The 26,901-nt window shown below is 35.7% G+C and overlaps 1 protein-coding gene across 2 annotated transcripts in view; it reads right to left on the bottom strand.

The window, feature by feature from the left end:
* The window catches only part of LOC138335132 (uncharacterized), a 114,213-nt gene that overhangs the window by 43,768 nt on the left and 43,544 nt on the right, over positions 1-26,901 (bottom strand). For both annotated transcript variants that reach the window (XM_069284071.1, XM_069284070.1), the window contains exons 24-45: positions 25,513-25,604; positions 24,627-24,783; positions 24,174-24,261; positions 23,049-23,267; positions 22,315-22,620; positions 21,649-21,867; positions 20,598-20,965; positions 19,772-19,872; positions 19,052-19,253; positions 17,712-18,061; positions 16,444-16,660; positions 16,002-16,110; positions 15,244-15,471; positions 13,785-14,054; positions 11,496-11,711; positions 8,958-9,331; positions 8,290-8,583; positions 6,624-6,744; positions 5,392-5,658; positions 4,138-4,425; positions 2,064-2,315; positions 285-1,171 (exon numbers count right to left, since the gene is read on the bottom strand). In XM_069284071.1, coding sequence (XP_069140172.1) covers positions 285-1,171; positions 2,064-2,315; positions 4,138-4,425; positions 5,392-5,658; positions 6,624-6,744; positions 8,290-8,583; positions 8,958-9,331; positions 11,496-11,711; positions 13,785-14,054; positions 15,244-15,471; positions 16,002-16,110; positions 16,444-16,660; positions 17,712-18,061; positions 19,052-19,253; positions 19,772-19,872; positions 20,598-20,965; positions 21,649-21,867; positions 22,315-22,620; positions 23,049-23,267; positions 24,174-24,261; positions 24,627-24,783; positions 25,513-25,604 — 5,625 coding nt within the window. The remainder of the gene's footprint in view (positions 1-284; positions 1,172-2,063; positions 2,316-4,137; positions 4,426-5,391; positions 5,659-6,623; positions 6,745-8,289; positions 8,584-8,957; positions 9,332-11,495; positions 11,712-13,784; positions 14,055-15,243; positions 15,472-16,001; positions 16,111-16,443; positions 16,661-17,711; positions 18,062-19,051; positions 19,254-19,771; positions 19,873-20,597; positions 20,966-21,648; positions 21,868-22,314; positions 22,621-23,048; positions 23,268-24,173; positions 24,262-24,626; positions 24,784-25,512; positions 25,605-26,901) is intronic.

Genomic DNA, 26,901 nt, shown 5'->3' with positions numbered 1-26,901 from the left:
ATTTTTTAATATGGAGTGGTTCAGTGTGGCTTAATTGCATTAAAATTTTTATTTATCACTTAGCAGATGGAACACAAGTTCTTTGGCTCAGGCAGTAATTAACTACAACTGTAAACCAATGGATACACACTTTAACTAATATTACAAAACCAATGGATACACACTGTAACTAATATTAAAAAAACTTGAAGACAACTCTAACGAAATTTCCAAATTTTCAATTAGCAAATAAATACAACTGGACATATCACCCCATATTAGCATTAAATAAGCAGTATACTCACATCTACATGTGTATTCTGCTGCCTGGTACACAGCATACAAGGTGTGGTTGAGTATGACACGCTCATGGAAGGCAAGACGAGGCAGGTTTGTCTGGATACAATGCCATGCTGCTTTGACATCAGCACATACACCTGCTAGTTCAGTTTCCTCCTCATGACAGTCTTTACCATCAGATACTTGGCTTGCACCACCAGTGGATCCTAATGTTTGTCCACTTCCTGATCCTGACGTTTGTCCACTTCCTGATCCTGACATTTTTCCACTTCCTGATCCTGACGTTTGTCCACTTCCTGCTTTGGATCCAGACGTTTGTCCACTTTCTGCTTTGGATCCAGACATCTGTCCGCTTTCTGCTTTGGATCCAGAGGTTTGTCCACTTTCTGCTTTGGATCCAGATGTTAGTCCACTTTCTGCTTTGGATCCAGATGTTTGTCCGCTTTCTGCTTTGGATCCAGATGTTAGTCCACTTTCTGCTTTGGATCCAGATGTTTGTCCACTTTCTGCTTTGGATCCAGATGTTTGTCCACTTTCTGCTTTGGATCCAGATACTTGTCCACTTTCTGCTTTGGATCCAGAAGTTTGTCCACTTCCTGTGTTTGATTCAGAAGCTTGTACACTTCCTTCAGCTGATCCAGAGGTTGGTCTCCCTGTTCCTGCTAGCTCCAGTACTTTTGATACTTTGATATGGAAACCGCTGATGCAGCCATAGATGTCTGTGACCTCCGGGTCAACTACTTCCTTTGATTCATCATCACCATCATCGCCATCACAAAATGTCCCTATGATCTGAAGGGCAGCATAGTATTGCTGAGTAACTTGGTATACTTCTGTTTTGGAACACTCTCCAATATTTTCGTCTATGCACTTTTTCACTTCTGCTCTCATGCTGAAATATCCAAGGTCACAATTTTTAAATTGAAGCAAACCAAAATTAAACTTAAGAATCTTAATAGACATTATTGGTTTCACTGATAAATTGTCATACTTCATGCACTTGTAAATCCATAAATCATTCCAAGGTGGAGATTTATGGGTGAAGGCATAACTGATATATGTATGGGTATAGTGTATTATTTCACTAACCTGCACAACACTGTACTAACCTGCACAACACTCTACTAACCTGCATGGCTCTGTACTCACTAATCTGCATGGCACTGTACTCACTAACCTGCAAAACACTGTACTAACCTGCACAGCACTTAATTAACATTAACCTGCACTGCACAACACTTTACTAACCTGCATGGCACTGTACTCACCAACCTGCACAGCACTGTACTAACCTGCACAGCACTTTCCCAAACCTGCACAGCACTTTCCCAAACCTGCACAGCACTTTCCCAAACCTGCACAGCACTGTACTAACCTGCACAGCACTGTACTAAACTTGCACAGCACTGCACTAACCTGCATGGCACTGTACTCACCTGTAGAGTACTTTACTAACCTGCACAGCACTTAATTAACATTAACCTGCACTGCACAACACTCTACTAACCTGCATGACACTCTACTCACAAACCTGCACAGCACTTTCCTAAACCTGCACAGCACTGTACTAAACCTGCACAGCACTTTCCTAAACATGCACAGCACTGTAATAAACTTGCACAGCGCTGTACTAACCTGCACAGCACTTTACAAAACCTGCACAGCACTGCACTTAAACCTGCATGGCACTGTACTCACTTGTAGGGTACTTTACTAACCTGCACAGCACTGAATTAACATTACGGTAACCTGCACTGCACAAACCTGCACAACACTATACTAACCTGCACACAGTGTCATCCACTTCCGAGCTCTCTTCACTTAGCTTGACTTTGAGCCTTTCGACACAACTTTCAGCATAGTGTATCTTACAGTTGCTAGATGGTGGTTGGCATGGTGATTTAACTTCCAGACTACAGGAACCTGTGGCCTTAAACGACTGGATTGTCTTAAGGCCTGCCAAAACGTTTCTTCTAATATATGTTGGACATGCATTGATGTGGCTATATATGCTCTGTAGGGAATGGGCATACTCACTGAAAAAAAATGTATGTAAGAGTCAAGATTGTTAGCTAATTTTGTATCATAGATTAATCGAAAATATAGATCCCCTTAAAATTTATCGAGTAACTTTCAAGCCCTGATGATATATAAATTGTCTGTCTCATCCATCATCAGTAAAAAAAGATGTAAAAAGTTAATTTATGTCATGTACTATCATTGTATTTGAAACTTTCTTCTAAATTTTGGTTTCATATATCTTTTGTGTAAAGTATAATAATATAGCACACATGATCTACGCTGATCTTTGATGCTTCCTAAATTGATGCTGTGTAATGTAGATCAGGTATCAGCCGGTGTCCTGTAGCATAATATTTTGAGTCAAGGTATATTAACCCATTGACCCCGGGGTCAATATACCATTATGGTCAAATGAACCCCCCATGGTAAAATGACACACACACCCCTTCTAAAAGTTAACAAAAGCATTTAAAAATATTATTTTTTTCTTCTCATTTCTGATTAACTTCAAATTTTTATCATGGCCATGGTATCTTGAAACCATCCCACTTCCCCTTCTTAGTTGAGGTTCTCATAGTCATAGTTTTTTGCAAATAACATTAAATATTCACTAAAATCATAATATATATGATTTTATTGTACCTTAAGCCAGTTAAATGTGAATTAAAAAGACAAAATTGGCGTGGGGATGGGGGGGGGGGGGGGTTTCCCCATGGCCATGGTATTTTGACCCCCCCCCCCCCAAAAAAAAAAAAAAAAAAAATGTCTTCCACATAGCTGTAGGCCATAGGTCTTAATTAATCCCAATTTGGAGTTAATCATAAATGAGAAGAAAAAATCATGTCTTCAAGTGTTGTAGTAACTTTTAGAAGGGGGTGGGGTCACTTTACCATTGGAGGGTTCATTCCACCATAATGGTATTTTGACCGGGGTCATTCTACCATAGGGGTCAAAATACCATACTACAAGTTTATGCACTGGTAATACTGACAAATGCTGCAAAAGTATGAATTCTATGTTTAGAAGAACAGGACAAAGCACTAGCTAACACACATGACCCTATGAAAAGCAGGTGTTGCAACTACCTGTCACATAAAATAAGCCTTTCTGCATTATTGCCTTTTTATAAAGCAGCTAGAATAACCTCCTGAAAGTTTATATCATGTTTGTTAATTGTGTTGGATAGTTTTCGTAGACAGATATCATGCAACATCTGATGTTTTTTCCTGGTTTACCACATAAATGGGCCGTCCAGCTATGTCATATGCCTTATGTCATAAATATCTTATTATGACGTCACATGTAATTTTGACATCATAATACATATATGGCGTTGCATGATTGTTTCATTAGATGGAAACGTCCTTTCCAAGCCGGATTTCTACTGTTTCGAGATGAAATTTAAAGTTTTGCTTATATTTCTGTAAATAAAAGTTTTGTGATAATTAGAATCTTACACTCATGACTATGACGTGATATGAAATTTATCAAACTCGTTAAAGAATTTGATAAGGCATATCAAATTATTGAACTCTGTAGTGAATTATATTAGTAGGTCCCACCTTATTAGATTTAAGCGTAAGCATCTTTGATGTTATGATGCCTCACGGAACCCCTCTACATGTACTGTATATGCTTATATGATGTTTTGGTGAGTCCCAAATAAAAGTAACACATGTAGCAGCCATTCATGGAGTTGGGTCGTTCCTCTCACCCGCCTGAGAAACTGGCCAATACATTACAAACTCATTTGATGAATTTCATATCATGTAGTCACTGATGTAAGATACTCTATTTAAAGATTGCTGGACAATTAAAACAGCAGAAATTACTTACATACATAATCTTTGTTGAGAGCCATATGGATTAAAGATCTCGTCAAACAAGTGAGCTAAACTTCCTAGTGCTTTTACATGGTCACAAGGATAGTCGGTCTTCATTTCAGTGTCAACACAGGTAGGTGGTAAGAAATGGAAGACATCATCAGGCTTCCTGTAGTCTTCTTGACACATTTGTAATGCATAATGCGTGACTTTCTTCATGGTGGTGGATATTGAGTTGTTGATAGGATCAGCACAGTCATTGAGATGATAATGATAGCAAGCAGACGAATGCTCAGCAATTCTGAAGAAAATAGATAGGATATACATATATAAATACATAGAAATATATTATTAAGATTATAGCATCTATAAAAGGTTGTTAACTGATAACTTTAAAATGTCCATAATATGAGCATACATTCAATATATTTATTAATAATTATCAAAGGAATCATTTAGTTAACTAAGAAATATCTGGCTCCATATGGAATTAGAAAGGGACAAAGTAGATTGAAGCAATGTAACAAGACAGCACAGAATGGGCTGCGACATAGGTTTCTCCCATATGTCACAGGGGTGCATGTGTAAAAGACATCTAATATAATTAAGCTGCTCAAATTTAAAGCATAAAGTCATTTGAAAATGCTAATGAAAACAACTATTATAATTTCAATTTTTCCTTTATGTATAGAAGAAAAAAAGAGTCAAACATATATCTGTCAAGTAAACAGGGATATCTCAACCCTCGAGAAAGATTTTGGCTGGCAATTATGAGGAAAGCCTATTTTACCCATCCAGTCAAAATCTTTCACTCGGGTTGGGATATTCATATCCGTTTGACTGACCAATGTATGATTCTATCAATCGCTTTATGCATGCAACACTATTTCGATCACCAAGGCATACTAACCCACAGATTTCCTGGACTTGTTTCTGGGTTTAGATCTATAACTCTAATCACATTTCCAGTCTGGCTTTTTAATTGCATTCATATTCGAGATTTAGAGTCAAAGACTTCTACTGTACCCATGCCTGAACACTTTCTCAGAAATTACTCAAAATTTAATGCCATGCAAAAATAAGTGTTTTTTTTCCAGATTTTAGTCACTTGCCTACCTAAATGACTATCAACCATTTCTCTTTTTTTCTCTGTATTTCAATTAATAAACATATACATAATAATTATGGAGTGTCATTTTACATATCTGCTTTCTAATCTCGGCTTAATCTGGATATAAAGCCTAATTAACATTAAGAAGATACTGACCTACAAATGTCGTCCTTTTCTTGATTTGTTTTGTAATAAGATAGGTCCATGCCAAGCTCAGCTATACACTGCCAGGCCTTATAGGGTGAACAAGATGCGTTAAAGTCCTCCTCCTCCTCTTCATTCTCCTTATCCATCTCCTTACATACACCACCAGAGGAAACGACAGACTGACCTAAACTGTACACATGGTCGTACTGACTCTGCAGTTGTGAAGAACATCTGGCCATACCGTCACTGATACAGGTATCGAGAGATAAAGAACTCCTGTAAAACAATATTAAGATCATGCAATCATTGGCAGTGATTTTAGATATTTAAAATAATGAAATCAATAATACAAATAAATAGTGTAGTATATTGCAGACAATATGATTTTCTAAATATAGGAATTATGACCTTGACCTGACAAACCAGAAATATCTTCCAGTTGGCTGACATGCTATTGTAAACATGTCTTATAGCGCCCACCTCTGTATAATGACCACCTGCTTAATAAGACCACTTTTCTAAGGTCTCAAATGACCAATTTCAACACAACAATGGAATTAGAGAGACCACATGACTATATAAAGACAATTTTTCTTGACAGCCCTTAGATTACAGAGCTGTTTATTAACAGGCTATTGACTGTATTCTTATTCATTTATTTAGTGAGTGCTGTTTGGTTAACATCCATGATTAAATACAGGTGCGAGTGACACGAGATTTAATAATGGTTTTTTTTTTTTTTTTTTTAAACTAGAAACTGTGTATGAGTGAACTTCACCTTCATCCAGGATAAATTTAAAACTGAAAAAATATGTCTGTTAAGGGTTACCCGACCGATCCTGATTTTTTACCTCCGACCCTAATTTTCTTCACACTTTTCTACGAAAAACAAAATTGAAAGTCGGGGTTTCGATCTCAGACTCCGTTTCCGACCTACCGACCCTATTTTTTTTGCCAATGTTACCCTAAACAGACATATTATTTTTTTTGGCTGATCCTTAGCTTTTAAGGTAAATATTGGATTTCTGAGAGCTACACTAACATGTGATCATGTGTGCCAAGTTTTATCCAAATCCTGTACAATCCTGCATGGAAGAGACAGTATACAGTCATTCTATATCTTACAGTAAGATCTAGCGATTCTAGATCATCATTAAATGACCTTAGCTGATAATAGGTCCTAACAAGTACTCAACATTAATAAACACTTTGACTCTATATACTATCTATTTATAGCTTACCTGCACAGTTCTTCTCTGTCTTCTATTCGCAGTAATCCAAGGAACATAACGTTAGACAGGTAAGAATTCAGACACCTTTCCACATCCTTCTGTCGGCATTCATCTACTTCTGTGACATTGACTGAGGAGACCAGTGACAAATTATTTTGTAAAAAACAACAATATGAAAGGATAAACTGAATCTCTGTAATATTAATTATCATGCTTAAATATCCTAACATCTTGGAAGAAATTTTGAGGTACTTTTATATTCAATGAATTGCAGACGAAAATTTGATAACAGGAAGTTGGTCCATCGACAATCTGTCAAAATTTTTGTCATATTGATCAGCATCCCTTAATACCCCTATATACTTATTTTCATTGAAATCAGAGACCTAAATATAAAAACAGGATGTTGGACCAGCGGCCATCTTGGAATACCAAAATCTTTACGAAAATATTTGCATGTTGTTCGGCATCACTTAAAACCCCTATAACCAATTTTCATTGAGATTGGAGACTGAAACCTGAAGAACAGGAAATGAGCCAGTGGCCATCTTGGAATACCAAAATCTTTACGAAAATGTTTGCATGAGTTTCGCCATTCCTAAAGCCCCTAAAGACGAACTTTCATTGAGATTGGAGACTGAAACCTGAAAACAGGAAGTGGGCCAGCTGCTATCTTGGAATACCAAAATCTTTACGAAAATTTTTGCATGTTGTTCACCATCTTTTTAAACCCCTATAGACCAATTTTCATTGAGATCGGAGACCGAAACCTTAAAACAGGAAGTGGGCCAGTGGCCATCTTGGAAAATCTTTATATAAAATATGATTGTCCTTTGCCAATGATGTTTCAAACATAATATGGATGAAATCAACACAAGAGTTAAGGAGAGGTAGGACTCTAAATCTAAAATTAAGAAAATTTGCTCTTTTGGGGCCCCACCCCTCAGCCCCTAGGGGGTCGGACCAGGCTCATTTTTATAAAATATGATTGTCCTTCCCCAATGATGTTTCACACCAAATATGGAAGTAATCCACTCAAGGGTTAAGGAGGAGTAGTGTTTTAAATGTAAAAGTTTTCACAAGACACACAGCGCATGGTGCACGACGACGGACAAAGCACGATGACTATAGGTCATCCTGACCCATCGGGTCAAATGACCTAAAAATCAGTGGTAGAAACCACTTTAATTAACCTTTTAAACACTAGTGATAAAAGGGAACCAAGGTCTTTTAATATCAAAATGACAAATGAGATCTGTACTTTGTAATGTACTGTATGAATCGGTTCCAACCTTTTGTGGTTATTTATAATACTATAAAACCACAAAACGTTATGGTAAACCAACTGCATTTTTTGTGACTACTTTTCAGGAATTACTTTTCAAATAGATGATTTTTCCAAATGAATATTGAATAAAATTTCCTTTCAGTTTAAAAAAGATAATGACATATTGTCATATTCAAGGAGACAAAATAAACTTTATTAAAACCGAATTTACTTCAATTGCATATTAAATTTACAAAAGCAAATTGCATGCAAAAAAATGAAATTGGTTTACAGATAGTATTATGTGAAATTATATGAAAAAAGAGCTGTCCCTATTTCAGACCCAGACTAAACTTTTATGACATAATACTGTAAAATGAATTCCAAAGAACATTACATTCTACTCACCTGGGTTGGCTGGAGCACAGGTGTATGTGATTCGTGCATATTTTGGAGTACCTACACAAGGATCACCCGTCACAGAATTACTAGCCGTCACTGAACAGCTGTTTTGATTATCACAGATTGCCTTGTATCGTTCCAAGGCTACAGAAGAAGAACAGGATTTATTCAGGATTGATGTGGTTTGTTTTACACATGTAACATCATCAACTCTACCATAAAAGGCTTCCTGGATATGAACGACTTCCCCTGGTGGACATGTTAATGTGAAGCTGTCGCGCTCACATATGATAACTTCATCTAAAACATAAATAAAACAAATGAATTTAGCATTAATGTTACAGAAAATATCAATATAAAACAATGATTCACCCAACAATAAATGTATAACTTCAAGGGCAGATAACTCAGGTAACAAAATATAACATGAATTTGATTTCGTGATTTTCATGATAATTTTTGCAATTTTATTATATATTTTGGCAATGAAAACACCTTTTAACTTGTTTCAACATAGATATATATATACATGTCTACACCAAATATTATGTCCGAGAAAAATTTCTGGCCAACACATCATTCGCATAATTAATTAGCGTAAATTTGCCTTCGTGAACAATTCAATATAACTCAACAACTTGAGGGAAACATATCAATGCATAACATCAACCTACCAAAACAAGAGGTGTCAATAAATTCATCGAAAATTTGATGAGTGTTGTTAAGTAGTCCTGATGACAATAATTTCGCCGGAACATGTTCTAAGGTTTCATAGAAGTCTTTGAAGCACCTAGATACTCCTCGAACAGCAGGACAAAGATCTTTGATTCCAGAATTATAGTTCATTAAAGCTTTGTTTACAGCTGTGTTGAAACTCTGTAGACACACTGTAAGGGGCACAAATATATCGTCTGCTGCTGTTACCAGCAGAGAAATGGGGGGACATTCAGACAGCAACGACATAAACTCAGTTTTAGCAGAGAATCGCTGGATGGAGTTGCAGTCATATATTTCCTTGGAAAAATTGTACAAAAGGGCATTGCCAGATCTGAAACACCAAAAATTGAATATGTATTTTGACATTGATCAGCATATATATTCATCACATATATATTCTACAAAATTATTCAAATCCTTCTAACTCTCAACCTGCATGATTATGATTTCTTTTTTACACAACAAATAATTTAAATATCACATTATTTAAATAACACAATATATTGTATAAATTCAAGCATGATTCTTAGCAGTGCTCAACTCGACTTGCGCTCTTCTAAGAAGAGAAGTCTTCTCAGAAGAGCTTCCAGTATATAGACGGAAGATCTTCCAGTATATAGACGGAAGAGTTTCCAGTATATAGACAGAAGAGCTTCCAGTATATAGACGGAAGAGCTTCCAGTATATAGACGGAAGAGCTTCCAGTATATAGACAGAAGAGCTTCCAGTATATAGACAGAAGAGCTTCCAGTATATAGACAGAAGAGCTTCCAGTATATAGACGGAAGATCATCCAGTATATAGACGGAAGTACTTCCAGTATATAGAGTGAAGAGCTTCCAGTATATAGACGGAAGATCATCCAGTAAATAGACGGAAGAGCTTCCAGTATATAGACGGAAGAGCTTCCAGTATATAGACGGAAGATCATCCAGTATACAGATGGAAGAACTTCCAGTATATAGACGGAAGAACTTCCAGTATATAGACAGAAGATCATCCAGTATACAGATGGAAGAGCTTCCAGTATATAGACAGAAGAGCTTCCAGTATATAGACGGAGAGCTTCCAGTATATAGACGGAAGAGCTTCCAGTATATAGACAGAAGAGCTTCAGTATATAGACGGAAGATCATCCAGTATATAGACAGAAGAGCTTCCAGTATATAGACAGAAGAGCTTCCAGTATATAGACAGAAGAGCTTCCAGTATATAGACAGAAGAGCTTCCAGTATATAGACGGAAGAGCTTCCAGTATATAGACAGAAGAGCTTCCAGTATATAGACGGAAGATCATCCAGTATATAGACAGAAGAGCTTCCAGTATATAGACGGAAGATCATCCAGTATATAGACGGAAGAGCTTCCAGTATATAGACGGAAGATCATCCAGTATATAGACAGAAGAGCTTCCAGTATATAGACGGAAGAGCTTCCAGTATATAGACGGAAGATCATCCAGTATACAGATGGAAGAACTTCCAGCATATAGACGGAAGAACTTCCAGTATATAGACGGAAGATCATCCAGTATACAGATGGAAGAACTTCCAGTATATAGACGGAAGAACTTCCAGTATATAGACAGAAGAACTTCCAGTATATAGACGGAAGATCATCCAGTATAAAGATGGAAGATCATCCAGTATATAGACGGAAGATCATCCAGTATATAGACAGAAGAACTTCCAGTATATAGACAGAAGAGCTTCCAGTATATAGACGGAAGAACTTCCAGTATATAGACGGAAGAGCTTCCAGTATATAGACAGAAGAACTTCCAGTATATAGACAGAAGAGCTTCCAGTATATAGACGCAAGAGCTTACAGTATAAAGATGGAAGAGCTTCCAGTATATAGACGGAAGATCATCCAGTATATAGACGGAAGAGCTTCCAGTATATAGACGGAAGATCATCCAGTATATAGATGGAAGAGCTTCCAGTATATAGACAGAAGAACTTCCAGTATATAGACAGAAGAGCTTCCAGTATATAGACGGAAGAGCTTCCAGTATATAGACGGAAGAGCTTCCAGTATATAGACAGAAGATCATCCAGTATATAGACGGAAGATCATCCAGTATATAGACAGAAGAGCTTCCAGTATATAGACAGAAGAGCTTCCAGTATATAGACGGAAGATCATCCAGTATATAGACGGAAGATCATCCAGTATATAGACAGAAGAGCTTCCAGTATATAGACAGAAGAGCTTCCAGTATATAGACAGAAGAGCTTCCAGTATATAGACGGAAGAACTTCCAGTATATAGACAGAAGAGCTTCCAGTATATAGACGGAAGATCATCCAGTATATAGACAGAAGAGCTTCCAGTATATAGACGGAAGATCATCCAGTAAATAGACAGAAGAGCTTGCAGTATATAGACGGAAGAGCTTCCAGTATATAGACGGAAGATCATCCAGTATACAGATGGAAGAACTTCAAAAAGCATGTCTGAATTCAATTGTTTAATATATTCAATATACTTACGCACAAGTTGGCGTCTCCCTCAATTCTTTGACCCCATCTTCAAATGCCGTTGTAATAGAGCATTGTCCAGGTAGAGGGCAGACTCTTGGGGCTCGGGTACATTGTATATTTAACGTGGCAAAACTTGTGACGACCTGTGCTTCAGCTGTCTGTCTTACACTGGGGTCACAATGGGCGCTGTGGTCTTCTAAACATTCCTGGACAAGGTTATACTCTCTGTGGGTTAAAAAGTAAAATCATAAACTTAAAATATCTTAATGAAGTGTAAAATATTGAAGAAAAAAACCGGATTTCAGCTAAATAGACTCCTTGTGGGCAAGATAATTAAACCATATAATTTTAAGAGTGGAATGGAACAATTATGATACCTATAGTTATTACTGTAAGAAAATATAGATACTTCAGCAGTAATCTTAATTATTTTTAGCGTTTTTGGCACATGCATTGTAAGTTCCACTAAATCATGATTAAATAAAATATTTGAAACACCTCAGGTTTATGTTTTAGTTATATAAAAGAAATACAAAAGAATTTCAACAGCAATGGTAATTATGACCATCTGATGTTAAAACCTGTATTATTCTTTTGCATTAAGTCCATACGGCCAACAAGCAGACATAAAACAGAAACTCATCATGCTTACCTTTTTAATCATATGTAAAATGCGATATCTGAATACACTTAAAAATCTATGAGAAGCAGTTACTTTTCTTCTAATATTATACAAATTAGTTTTAATTATATAATAAAAAATTACAACAAAAACATGGCCTTACTTGCACTGATCTATGTCTGACAATGGAAAGAGGGATCTTTTCCCTGCTTTTCAAACTTTTTCAAACACGACTACACATAAAATTTGAGACAGATCGCTGCAGTACTTTCTAAGAAATAGTGGTAACAAACTTCAACAATGAAATCCAAGATGGCGGCCGTGCAGCCATCTTGTTGACCTATCAGTAACAAAATGCAATATGCACAACTAAGGCCCTAAGGGAACCTACATATAAAATTTGAGAGACATCCTTTCAGTACCTTTTTTAGAAATAGCAATAACAAACTTTAACTATCAAAATCCAAGATGGCTGCCAGACGGCCATCTTGTTGACTGATTGGTCCCAAAACGCAATATGCATAACTAGGGCCCTAGGGGAACCTATGTATGGAATTTGCTTGAGATCTCTTCAATAATTTCTGAGAAATAGTGGTAACAAACTTCCACTACCAAAATCCAAGATGGCCGTCTGTCTTGTTGACAAATCAGTATCAAAACACAATATGCACAACTAGGTCCCTAGGGGAACCTAAATGTGAAATTTGAGAAAGATCCCTTTTGTACTTTCTCAGAAATTGCGGTAACAAACTTTAACTATCAAAATACAAGATGGCCGCCTGGCAGCCATCTTGTTCACCGATCGGTCCCAAAATGCAATATGCACAACTAGGGCCCTAGGGGAACCTATATATGACATTTGAGATAGATCCCTTTAGTACTTTCTGAGAAATAGCAGTAACAAACTTTAACTATCAAAATCCAAGATGGTCGCCTGGCAGCCATCTTGTTGACCGATCAGTCCCAAAATGCAATATGCACAACTAGGGCCCTAGGGGAACCTACATATGAAATTTGAGAAAGATCCCTTCAGTACTTTCTGAGAAATAGCGGTAACAAACTTTAATTATCAAAATCCAAGATGGCCACGTGTCCGCCATCTTGTTGACCGATCGGTCCCAAAATGCAATATGCACAACTAGGGCCCTAGGGGAACCTGCATATGAAATGTGAGAAAGATCCCTTTAGTACTTTCTGAGAAATAGCGGTAACAAACTTTAACTATCAAAATCCAAGATGGCCGCCTGTCGGCCATCTTGTTCGCCGATCGGTCCCAAAATGCAATATGCACAACTAGGGTCCTAGGGGAACCTACATATGAAATTTGAGAAAGATCCCTTCTGTACTTTCTGAGAAATAGCGGTAACAAACTTTAACTATCAAAATCCAAGATGGCCGCCTGTCGGCCATCTTGTTGACACGATCGGTCCCAAAATGCAATATGCACAACTAGGGCCATAGGGGAACCTATATATGAAATTTGAAAAAGATCCCTTTAGTACTTTCTGAGAAATAGCGGTAACAAGAATTGTTAACGGACGGACGGACGGACGGAAGGACGGACGGACGGAAGGACGGACGGACGGACGACGGACCACGGACGAAAGGCGATTTGAATAGCCCACCATCTGATGATGGTGGGCTAATAAAAAATTACAACAAAAACATGGCCTTACTTGCATGCTTCTTCTTCAGTGTTGAAGAAGCTGTAACCATCTACAAAGTTTTTGAAACTCTCCACACATGTAGTCACTTCGGTGGCGTCACAGTCTTGTCTGAGGGTGTCGGGATTGGCTAAAGCACATAAGTCCTCACTTAGAGCGGGACAGGAATCTCCCACAATGCCCCTGACAATATGAAGGCTCTGACTAACAGCCAAAATGTTGTCCCGAGAGCAGTTTCCATCCATGATCGCCATGAGGCATTTCAAAGTTGCATCCAGTGCTCTGAAATATTGTTGAAGAACTTGTAATTCTCAATCTAATTAAAATAAGACTTGTGGAGACCACAATGCTCTATGATATGCTTTAATACAATTAAGATCTAAAAGTTCCCTGTTCGGGTCACCTCAGCATGATCCCAAGGTGATTTACTTTCACGAATTTCAAGTTTATTTCCGCAAATCACCATGCATCTACCTCATATTTATATTGTTAGAAATTTTGATCCAATTTTTTCAATCCGCGAATTTTGATATTCCAGAACTTAATTGTTAAGAAATGAAAATGGCAAAATTGAACAACTGCAAAAGAAACTCGGTTACAGCATAGGTATTTAGCACGCTGATAAGTCAAAGACCCACTATAGACTAATATATAGAGAAAGGTAAGGAACTCCTCCGTGACGCAAAATTGGGTAATTTCGTTCAAAGTGTTGTAAAAAAATATCCAGATCAGATATTTCAACGGCTTTGGTCTTAATTGAAAGTTAAGATGTTACACTTCACGATGATAACAAGAAATCCTAACTGAACTTGTCTACTTTTTTCACAAACAGCCTCGAAACTTGAAAAATTGACGAATCTCATTGGCTAAGCTAAAACCAACCGACCAATGAGATAAGGCTTTACATAACTTTCAAGATAGTGGCAAAATGGCAGTCAACCTGACCCGGATAACTATTAACGCAGAAAAAAAAGACATAAGGACCACGAGAGGGGGATTTGAACGAACCGTCAAACAAGTAAATACATTTGTTTTCACCTGTTGTTTGTTTATGTCAAAGCCTGTTACTGTAGGCTGCTGCCGTGTTTTCAGTGTAGCGAATAGACATTTTCGTATGATATGCTTTAATACAATTAAGATCTAAAAGTTCCCTGTTCGGGTCACCTCAGCATGATCCCAAGGTGATTTACTTTCACGAATTTCACGATCCAAGTTTATTTCTGCAAATCACCATGCATCTACCTCATATTTATATTGTTAGAAATTTTGATCCAATTTTTTCAATCCGCGAATTTTGATATTCCAGAACTTAATTGTTAAGAAATGAAAATGGCAAAATTGAACAACTGCAAAAGAAACTCGGTTACAGTATAATTGTGTAGGTACACTTTCAGGTTCCATTTCTTTTTCAAAGAAAATCTTTTTACAGTACAAAACATCTAGACCAAATAAAATATATTAGCGTACTTACGGACAGATACCTGTAGGATTCAGTTTGTATGGCAACTTTTCTATAACTGGTCGGAGACACATTTCTACACTTGTATCATTACAAACAATGGGTGGTGGTGTCCAATCCAGGCACATAGGATTTGAAGTGACCTTCATCCAGGCAGCCATCTTGTACATGGTGTTGGTGTTAGAGGAAGGACAGTTTACGAGAGAGGTGGATAGGCATTCTTCGACCATGTCCAGTTCACTGGCCAATCAAGTAGAATGAAAGGTCAGAAAAGACCACAAAAGGCCTATTCAGCATTTGTATGTTACAGAGTTATCTGCCCTTGCATGCAGGTATCGACTTTAATATCGTGTCTTTGTGAGCATAATTGCATCACATTTCCCAGAACAAATAACTTAATTTTCACTAAAAAAAATTAAAGCACAATTGATACCTATACCGACAAGATCAAATTACTCCATAAAAAGCAAAAACAAAAAAGGGCCAAAATCACTTAACTCAATAATCAAACTGGAACTAGTAATATAAGGTTACTATTATTATTTTTGGCCATTGAATTTGGACATCAAAATGCTTAAAGGTAGAAAAAGTACAAATTTAATTGATTGTGTCTTTAGAACACATTTTGGAAAGTCAAGGTAAGTTTAATTTTAGTTTTTGCCAGTGAAAGGTTTTTTGATTGAGTAAAACAAAACTTTAAAACAGTTACTTTTTAAATAATTCTTTAAATACCTGTTCAAAAGCTTTAAATTTGAATTTGAGCCTATTACCTGCACAAAGAATGTCGGTACAGCAAGGGTGTGAAAGGTGTGACCAAAACCCGAACAAGTGGACCACTCATACAGCTCGCTGCTTCATGTAGCATACAACTTGGGGGCTCTTTAAGAAAGAATGAAACTTTGCAGTGAAATATTCTCAAAAATGCAATGAACCCTGGAGACAAATTAATAGCACATATAACTCATACAATCACCCCTGCAGACACATGTAAACTCTTCCCATTCAAAGCCTGGTACAATTCATTATGGATTTCCAGGAATGAGTTAATAATTTTGAATTATTAGATAATTTAACATTTAGGAAATTTTTATTTTTTTTTCTATGTTACCTTTAATCTGTTAGGCTTATCTGATAGGATATTTTTCTATCAAAGAATACAATCTACCAATGTTGAATAAATGTATAATTTCAACAGAATAAATAACAACATACCAGGAGGACAAGGAATTGTTTGTACGAAGTCTCCAACAATGGCATCAAGGACATCAAAATTATCCACAGTGAAGACATATTTGGAGGCGGAAGCGACGTCTAAAAGCTGTGACTGTACGACATTATTTCCTATACCTACGACCAGTACACTGATATTAGTTTGTTGTATGGCCGTAACTGCACTCTCATAACCAGATTCAAATGCTCCATCTGTTATCTGAAAAACAAAAACATTCAAAGCTAGATTACTAATAATTTGAATTTTTACAGAACACAGGTTTGCTTTGATCTGCACAGAAATGGTCATTGAAGCATGACATTGCTTTAATTGTGAGAAATAAATTAAAGACTTTCAAATGTGTCTTTAATTTGTGCATATAGGAATATCAGCACTATCTCTCGTTTCAGTAGTTCAGGAAATTTTTTTTGGCTTGTCAGCCTACTTCTTTACCAAGTACAAAAATTTCTGATTAATTGCCTAAAAGGCTATATTATATTACATTGTTTTAAATTCGCGGTGTGCATAGTTCGATGTTTCATCAACAGAACATGTTCACAGTATTTTATTTTGCCATGCACCAATTCCTCACAGTATTTTATTTTTGCCATGCACCGATTCCTCTATGTGAAATATTAGCACTTTTGCAAAACAGTAGTGAAATTAAAAACATGTTGCCGGTGTCATGCATAAAATGTACCTCCTGCATAAATAGTATCCGGATAGTTTTTATTCTGCATAAATTTCAGACCAATTTGCTTGAAGATTGAAAATTTTGGCCCGGAGTACTTTTTATGCAGAAAAAAAGCAACCCCCCTCCCCCCTGCATCTTGGGTAGGACAGTGATATATTATGTGATCTAATGACCAGTGGTATGTGTCAAATGATTTTCTCTAATCCAAACTTGTTGAAATAGACACACACAAAAATGCCCTGTGGGTGGGGATTTCTCTGTTTTGGTCACAGACACTGATAACTGCAACCCTCAGTTCTGCTCTAACTAAATTCAACCATTTTTAGACAAAATATATTGAATATGAACATTTTTAATAGGGGGTACTTTTTATGCAAGAGGGGGGTAATTTTTATGCAGGAAAAAAGTATCCAGATTCCTTTTGGTAGGGGGGTACTTTTTATGCATGACACCGCGGTGTTTTTAATTCACAGGTTTCAGGGAAACCATGAATATAGTAAAAACACCCCCTGAGAAATTTACCCACAAAAAAAACATATAATTTGACCCAATAACAGCTTTGCTATTATTACTTACCACGACAAGAACGTCAGGAATATCTGGCCGATTAGCATTTCCACTAAATAGTTGAGACTGCACAAGCTGTAGCCCACTAGCTACATTGGTACCCGATTTAGTACCGTACTGGCCAGCTAGCTGTGTGACAAAGTCTGTCATTCCTTTCTGTTCATAATACGTGTCCAGAGAAAAGCCGAAATAGCCCTGACCAGAGAATGTAGCCAGACCAAGGTGTATGGATTCCTCCCCAATGTTGAGTTGGGTGATGATGTTATTGACAAACTGAGACATGGTTACAAAGTTAGTTTGGCCAATACTACTGGACTCGTCTAATAATATAACAATGTCAGCCACACTGTAACCACATGCTGAAACAAAATTAATAACAAGGCTCAGGGTCTAAAAATTGCTAAAAATTAACTTTTCATCTACAAATTAATTGTTAATTTTGAATAAAAAAAAAACTTTTTTGAATGAAAAAAGGAATTCTGTCACACACCATATTGTATGCTTTTAATTTGATACTTCAATACGTTAAATGGAAATATGAAATTCTAAATAAAAGACATTTGCTACATTTATTTTATTTCATTGAATTTTTTTCATCAGTAATTTTTATATAATGGTGACAGTATAATGCAGGGTTACAGTAACACCATGGACGTGTCAAGCTAAATACCTACCTGCTTCCTCCGTCACAACCATTAGTGGTTTTGTTGTCACAGTAACATCAGGGACGTGTCTAACTGAATACTTACCTGCTTCCTCCGTCACAAACATTGACGGTTTAATGGTCACAGTAACACCATGGACGTATCCAGCTGAATACCTACCTGCTTCCTCTGTCACAATCATTGGTAGTTTTGTTGTCACAGTAACATCAGGGACGTGTCTAACTGAATACCTACCTGCTTCCTCCATCACAACCATTGACGGTTTAATGGTCACAGTAACACCATGGACGTGTCCAGCTGAATACCTACCTGCTTCCTCCATCACAATAATTAGCGGTTTAATGGTCACAGTAACACCATGGACGTGTCCAGCTGAATACTTACCTCCTTCCTCCGTCACAACCATTGGTGGTTTTGTTGTCACAATAACATCAGGGATGTGTCTAACTGAATACCTACCTGCTTCCTCCATCACAATCATTGGCGGTTTAATGGTCACAGTCACACCATGGACGTGTCAAGCTGAATACTTACCTGCTTCCTCCGTCACAACCATTAGTGGTTTTGTTGTCACAGTAACACCATGGACTTGTCCAACTGAATAACTACCTGCTTCCTCCTTCACAACCATTGGTGGTTATGTTGTCACAGTAACACCATGGATGTGTCCAACTGAATACCTACCTGCTTCCTCTGTCACAACCATTGGTGGTTTCGTGGTTATAGTAACATCAGGGACGTGTCCAGCATTGCAGAAATCGGTCTGACAGCAGTATGAACAGTTGGTGGGTGATGGACAGACTAGGTCACACTTGTCTTTAGGCACACATCCTTTACTGTACACCACGGAGCCATCCTCTAATGTCCGTGACATCGAACCACATCTCTGTTCATACAGTACAACATGTTTATAACAAATCTCTGAATATAGCATAAATACTTTGTTATGAGCTAGCATATATAAATATCCCAATTACCTTAGAGAAACTTTAATAGAGTGAATAGTACTACCTCGATATAACCATGAATGTGTTATACATGTACGTACAGTCCATTGCCATAATTGCCATACATGTATTATATTATTAGGAATATTACATATTTCCTGAAATCCTTTTGCATTCAATGGTAACAATTCAATTTTTTTATGTACTAATTAAAATAAGAACTATTTTTGTATCCTATATAGATTATCCTAAATATTTTCTGTGCCATTTTTATCGAGAAATCTACTTTAGTTATAGACATGGAATCTTTATGACCTCATTTTACAGTAAATAAAGAATGAAATTGCAACATCATCAAATGTTGTTTGGATATAATCGCTCACAACTTGCAATTTTCAATTCTAATTTGGAACAAAATTCTGCAATAATGAGATATGAACATCTTCATAGAACACACCTCAGTAATAGGATCACAGATGGCTAGTCGGGTGCTAGATTGACAGTCAGTACCTTCCTGTTTATCACAAACGTGACAATACAAAGGCCTCTCCAAATCATCTGTAACAAAAAATTCTACCTGTATCCAACCAAGGAAGGTATTTTCTTTAATTGGTAAACAGCATATCAATGTTAATGAAAATGTTAAAAGTTTCAAAACAAGTTCGTGAAGAGAAAAATTCGTGGATTAAAAAGTTGAACTAAAATAACTTAAATTGATAGTGAAATTGGCAAAAGTGACAGAGTCAAATAAGATATATTAATTCATAGAAATACAAATTTGGATAACTTAATTTGATAGTGAAATTTGTAGAGGAAAATTTGTTTATCACATAACTGGCCCGTCGAGCCATGTCATATGGCCATGTCATAAATATCGTTATAATGACACTTGTGTAATAACACTATTATGATGTCACAGGTAGTTTTGATGTCATATTTTATATATGACGTCTCATGATTTGTCTCAGTAGACGGAAGCATCACATCCAATCCGGATTTCTACTGTTTTATATACAATCAAAATCTAAAGTTTCACTTATGTTCCTAAATATCAAAAGTTATGTGATAAATAGAATCTTACGCTCGTGACTATGTGATATAAAATTTATCAAACTAGTAAAATAATCTAGATATATGTCACTTGCCAAGAGGTTTGTGGCATATCAAATTATTGAACTTGTGATAAATTTCATATCATATAGTCACGATTGTAAGTTCCTCTATTTATATTATGAATTATTATGAATGTTAACCAATTATAATGTATACTGTCTAAAACAAACCTGTGGAACAAACATGCTTCGTGAATGATGTCGTCATTTTTGCCATAGACTGGGTGTAAAGTTTAGCCAGGGGAGGTAACTTTTCATTGTACAGACAACTCTGAAGTTGGCTTACAGCTTCACAGACCATGTTAGTAGCATTGGAACCAATGACTTTCATTGAGTGATCAATCCTGTGTCCAAATCCAACGACACATTCGGCAAGATCATGGTAAATGTCTCCAAAGCTGTCATCCTCCATATCTGTGTTACACATATCCTCCATGGCAAACTTCAGCTCTCCCATCAGAAAGTCAATTGGAGCTTTTTGTATTGACAAGCAGGAAGCAGTGTTTTTGCTAACACATTCCATTGTTAAGTTTTTGTTTCTATAAGATTTGAAAAATGCATTGTGCAATGATTTTATTCTCAAAAGTTTGACAAAAACCTTAAAATGATTATAAAAAGCATTTCTTTTAGACTTGGGAAATAGAAAAGACAATATTTGTATTATAGAATTGTCATTAAGGGAAAAAAATGTCTTCTATAAGACAATGAACATAGTGTTTGCCTAAAAGCAAATAAAACACAAGGAAGGAAATCAAAAGTGTGGGCTGTTAGGCGGTGACTGTATACTCCAAGCATTTCACAGGTAGAAATTTTCTTGGTTGCTCTTTGTAAAGTTATTCCAATAACATTTAAGTTCTGTGGATTTTATTTTGTAGAACCCAGAAACTTTTAATAGAAATATTTATAGTTCTACAATAAATGGGAAATTTTATATAATAAATGACAGAATGGTGCCTATCAATATAGGGCATACATCTTCAGATGGAAATGTGGTCACATATTAGGCAAGGAAAGAATGTCAAATTTTACACATGCAATGATTGTATTAATTAGCATACAGTTGCAATTACAGTCTGTAGGCACTTGACCCATTTGGTTTCTATGATATTAAACAATTTGAAGTTAAAAAGAACCATACTAATTGTGCTTTCTGATTTTTGGAATTACCATGGATACTAATTATCATAGTAAGAGTAATCATTAAATAAATTTCAATACTTACTGGCACATCATGGCAACTGAAGAAATGCTTCCTAAATTTGTTACACACTGCATTGCTGTTTCAATATCACACATGTCATTGGTATTCGTGGCGATACGCTCACAGTGACCTCTGACCCAGGCAGTTTCATACATGACACGTTCCCATACTTTGGTGTATATGTCCCCAGAACAGCCCTTTACATGGTTCTCAACACACTGCATCATCAGGTCCCCGGCACTGTAATTAAACCATTAGCCAGGTTTACACTTCACATTTATTTCTGGATTTAATCTAACTGGGTACATATTCACCAAGTTTCAAAAGAATTTTTTTAAGTCTGTTTCACAATTTTTTTAAATTTTATTTTTTATTTTTGAAGTTATGACAAAATCAGTATTTCTCCGGGTAATAAATTAATAATATGCTACTTTCTAGGATGAAGGTTACAAAAGACCACACTTTTGGTATGCAAGTTTTTTGAGATAATGAAACTTTAAAAAGTGTCATGAAACTATTAGTAAATGACACTATATTAACATTCTGAAAAAAAACCTAGATTACTTTGTATAAACTAATGGTGATCAATTCAATAAATATCAAAACAAGTTAATCTGACTTTGGCAAATTTGTATGTTATCAAACTATTAAAATGGTATGGAGCTCTTGTAGTTAAAACAAAGTTACCTGCAAATATGATCAAATCCATACATCATTGCCCTGAGAACCTCTTGTCTTGCCATATCACTGTCGATACACTCTATAGCAGCTTCCATATCACAGATTGTCTCCCCTGATTCTTGACTTGTATTATTAGGTGTTATCTCCCCTGAACTAGGTGCTGAATCAGGAATTCTGGGTACCATTTTACATGTGTCTCCGATGACAGACCAGGCAAGTCTAAGGGATTGGAAAGAGGCCTGGAAATCTGTTGGAGAACAAATCTGTTCCACAGTAGCCAAGGAAGAGCCATGTATTGTGTCCTGCAAGTGTCTGTACAGAAAAAAAATAATAAATCGAAGATTTCAATACTTATAGATAATAAATCTCCAAAATATACTGCATAGCGATCATAAAATGTTCGTGAATAACCTATCTTGTGTTTTGACACTTTTTATTCATTTTGTAAGGCAGAAATATTTGTGGATAGCCAAGGGAACATTGAACAAGGGATCAAATATTCAAACTTTCCTCATTATTTTTGTCTGCTGTTCCAGAATAATTATGAATTCAAAGGCAATGAGGATTTTTACAAAATCAACTTTTCACCCCTGATGACACATCAAGACTCTTCTAAATCAAACACTAGACGAAACCATTATGAAATTTCAGGGGTCACTACAGAATGCTCAGCTAATGAAAGTTTCATGTGATACAGCTATAGATACATGGTTATATCTAGAGAACTTGAGATATCTTACCGACAGATAGTTTCATCTGTACGGAAATAGTTCTGTATTGTAATGCCAAGGGCCATACCACCACACAGCCCACAGTGACAGTGTAGCTGACGGAGGCGACATTTTGTCAGCAGGGTGCTTGACTCAAGTTGGGTAACATGCTCCCTGATGGACAGATACTGACTTGAAATACAACTCTTTGTGTCCCTCTTCATACACTGCATACTAGCCTCAACCTCACTGACAAAAAGAAAGTAGAAAAAAAAACAATAATGGAGTGGATACACTGGCATAAACATAGTGAAAATATTTTCTAAAGCAAAAGAATTAACGTGACGCTACCCAAATTGGAACGCTTTTGAAATATGTGATACAGAATTTTCCATTTACAATCAAAACTATCAATTACTGTCCTGAACAAACATTAAGGTTCGGAATAGTAACTGTGACAATTATTAGATGCCATTTTTTTCTCCAGTCGCTTATTACCTGTATTTAAAAACGAAAATAATGAAATTGTGAAAAAATCCAGGAAACGAAGTCGTGTGACAACCCTAAAAACATCATATATTTTGAAAAAAGAAAAACAAATACCCAATGGAATATATTTGACAAATATGTGACTTAAATAAACTAAAAAATGTTTGAACTTTCCTAAAATGAATTCAAACATTTTTTATGATACAATGTATCTATACATTTTTTAATCAAACTATATATAGGGGGTGTTCCATTTTGGGTACTCGAACCTGCTGAAACACAGGGCTAAACCAGGCATGCTTCAAGCTCTCTCTTTCACAATATATACATTGCTGATAAGTAAACAGATCTTCAAATTAAAACTGAAGGCATCTATTTGTGGAAAGTTAAGAGAAAAATCTGGGTCCATGCACACGTTAGAAATTTTTCACAAGTATTTTCAAAAAGTGTTCCAATTTGGGTAGTGTCACGTTACTTAATATTGAGGTTAATTAATAATCTAAGTTACAAAATTACTAGAACTATGTTGTATATTTTCAACCAAATACAAAATGTACCACAGCTGTCAGAAAAAAATAGAAATGCATGAAAAAGACAATCAAAATATAATTATCATTAACATATTATTTATTCTAAATAAAAAAGTTAATATACTAGTCTGATTACCTGCAAGACAATTCTTTCATATGTGCCACAGATTTCACCAAGGAGAATGCACAAGACACCGCTGATAAACCAACACAGGTCCGAGATTCTGTTAGGAATTTAAAAACTTGAAATAATGTATGGAAATAAGACATTAACTCATTCACCCCTAAAGACAAATTTAGACTCTTCTAAATCAAAGACCAGACAAGTCCATTATGAAATTTTAGGGGTGAAATATGAGTTAAGATATGCTGTCACCTATCTTGTGCATCAAAGTTTGTCAGACAATAAGCCTTGTTATTTGTTTATTTGTTTACTTGTTTAGTTATCTATTAATACTTTTTTAAACATAGAAAAAATTGATTAATACTTTTAAAAACATAGAAAAAATTGACAAAATATAAAGCGAACAAATACTAATTATCAGATTTCTTTCTGATTGTCTTTACCAAGACCTCAATGTAAACATACCAGTGATGACGTTATCCCATGGCTGATTACACAGGTTGTCACGACAACAGTAGGAACACTTCTTTCCGTTCCCAGTACACTGAGTCTTACACGAGTTCGGGTTCACACATCCCTTGGTAACAACCTTAGCTCCAAAGTCCACTACAGTTTCACAGGCCTGAATATCAACACATGTACACCAGATATAAAGTACAAAATCATGTTTGAACCATCACCATAAATTACATCATAAACAAATAACATTTGAAATATTTCATAGGCCTGAATATCAAAACATTAGATTTAAAATACAAAATCTTGTTTGAACCATCACTATAAATTATATCATTTACAAATAACAAATGAAATATTTCACAGGCCTGAATATAAAAAAATCAGATATAAAGTACAAAATATTGTTTGAACCATCACTATCATAAACAAATAATTAATATATAAAGGATTTTTTTCATGCAAAGTTTTAAGTAAGTAATCTTGAAAGTTATTATTTTCTGTATACCTTGTAAAAAAAAAAGATTCTTTTAACTTTCAGAGTGGCATTTTTGTCATAAGATCTCAATATGAAATGACTACAAATTTAAGATACCTTTTTAAATAATTTCAAAATTTAGTACTTATATTAACATAACTACCGAGGCATATCACAAATGTCAAGGTATATACTTAGTCTTACTCATATAACATTGGAAAAAAACATCACCTGATACAATACACATGTATACTGGATATATTAGGTGAAATTTTAGAATGAAATGTTTAAACCTCTAAAAAGGCAATACAATATGATAACAGAAGTCCCTCCATTATGAGACCACCTAGGGACAGACATTTAAAGTGGTCTTATATTTTCTGTGAGTATATACCCATTCTGATCACAGATTCGTACCTGTTGATTAGCACTGCATGTTTGTACAGCTCGGGCATTGCAGGCTTCATTAGAATCTTCCTTTTTGCAGCTAAAACACTGTAACTTAGAAGCTGTCACAAAAAAATAAAAAATAAAAAATAAAAATTTAGCTGTTTTGTAACTTTTTTCGGCAGTTTTCCGGCAGGTTTCTGATTACATCAAACATATAGAGATATTCCAATTACTGTAGACCTTATTATTTTTTAGGTATTTCTTGGCAATAAGAAATCGGGAAAATAAGTTGCCACAAAAAGGTTTCAATTAAAGTGGTTCGATATATTTATAGGCCTAAAAATTTCCCCTCATTTCATTTTCTTTAATATTTGCTCAATGAAAGATTGGTTGATAAACTGTTTATTAAGGTTTTTCTTTGAAATTTGACCGAGCGGTTTTGGAAATATTGTACTCTCAATAACCCTACTTTACCGTGTGTTTTTCTCAAAATACAATTTTACACACATATTTTGATTTATTTTCAAAGCTTGATAATTGACTGAAATATTACAAACAACAAAATTTTTTATCTTTAATATGTAAGTTTATATGACTATCAATGACCTCAATGTTGTTTCCACTCTTACAAATACATTAATTGTGATTTTTTTGCGCAAATGCGTATAAATGAGGCCTAAAAAGGGCCAATTTTTACATTTGAATTTTAACTATTGATAAATACTTATAATTTCAAACAAGAGGCCTAGAGGGCCTGTATCGCTCACCTGGTTTGTAATGCCAAGTAATGTTCTGAATACAGGTTCATCGTTTCTTTTCTGAAGGAATTTTAATATTTACCTTTAATTCCCCTATAGGGCCCCGCCCCTCCTGCCCCCAGTGAGTCAGAGGCAAAATTTATACAAGTTCTGTTCCCCTTCTCCAAAGGATGTTTGTGGCCAATTTAGAGAAGGTACGTTAAGACTCGAATATGGCCGCAAAATTAATTCTCCAGTAAAGAACAACATATTTTGCCATATAACAGTTGAATACATTTGCTAACACATTACATCCCAAAAATATCCCGCATGTGCCAAATATGTTCACTATGACGTAATCAAAATGCAGTTTCCTGTCATTTTTCACAAAAATCATTGAAAAATCATACTTTTTGAGTGGTTTTCTCTAAAAATGAATGTGGCCGCCTTCGTGGAGCAGAAAGAGATTTTCACACGTTGTGTATCATGTATTTACGCAAATCCATGCAAAATGTAAAGTTGCTCCAAGGTGGCGGCCAAATCCATTTCAAGCCTTTTCTAACCTAAAGATGATGAATTTTTAGTAAAATTTTGCGAGAAGAGGAAAATCATCAATTTGATGACGTCATAGGTGGAGTACATCGTGTACATGGTTATAAAAAGTTATGTTTTGATGAAT

This window comes from Argopecten irradians, chromosome 11 (assembly GCF_041381155.1).
Source record: "Argopecten irradians isolate NY chromosome 11, Ai_NY, whole genome shotgun sequence".
Classification (NCBI taxonomy): domain Eukaryota; kingdom Metazoa; phylum Mollusca; class Bivalvia; order Pectinida; family Pectinidae; genus Argopecten; species Argopecten irradians.
The sequence above is the reverse complement of the archived record's forward strand: the minus strand, read 5'-3'. Positions and strand labels throughout refer to the sequence as shown.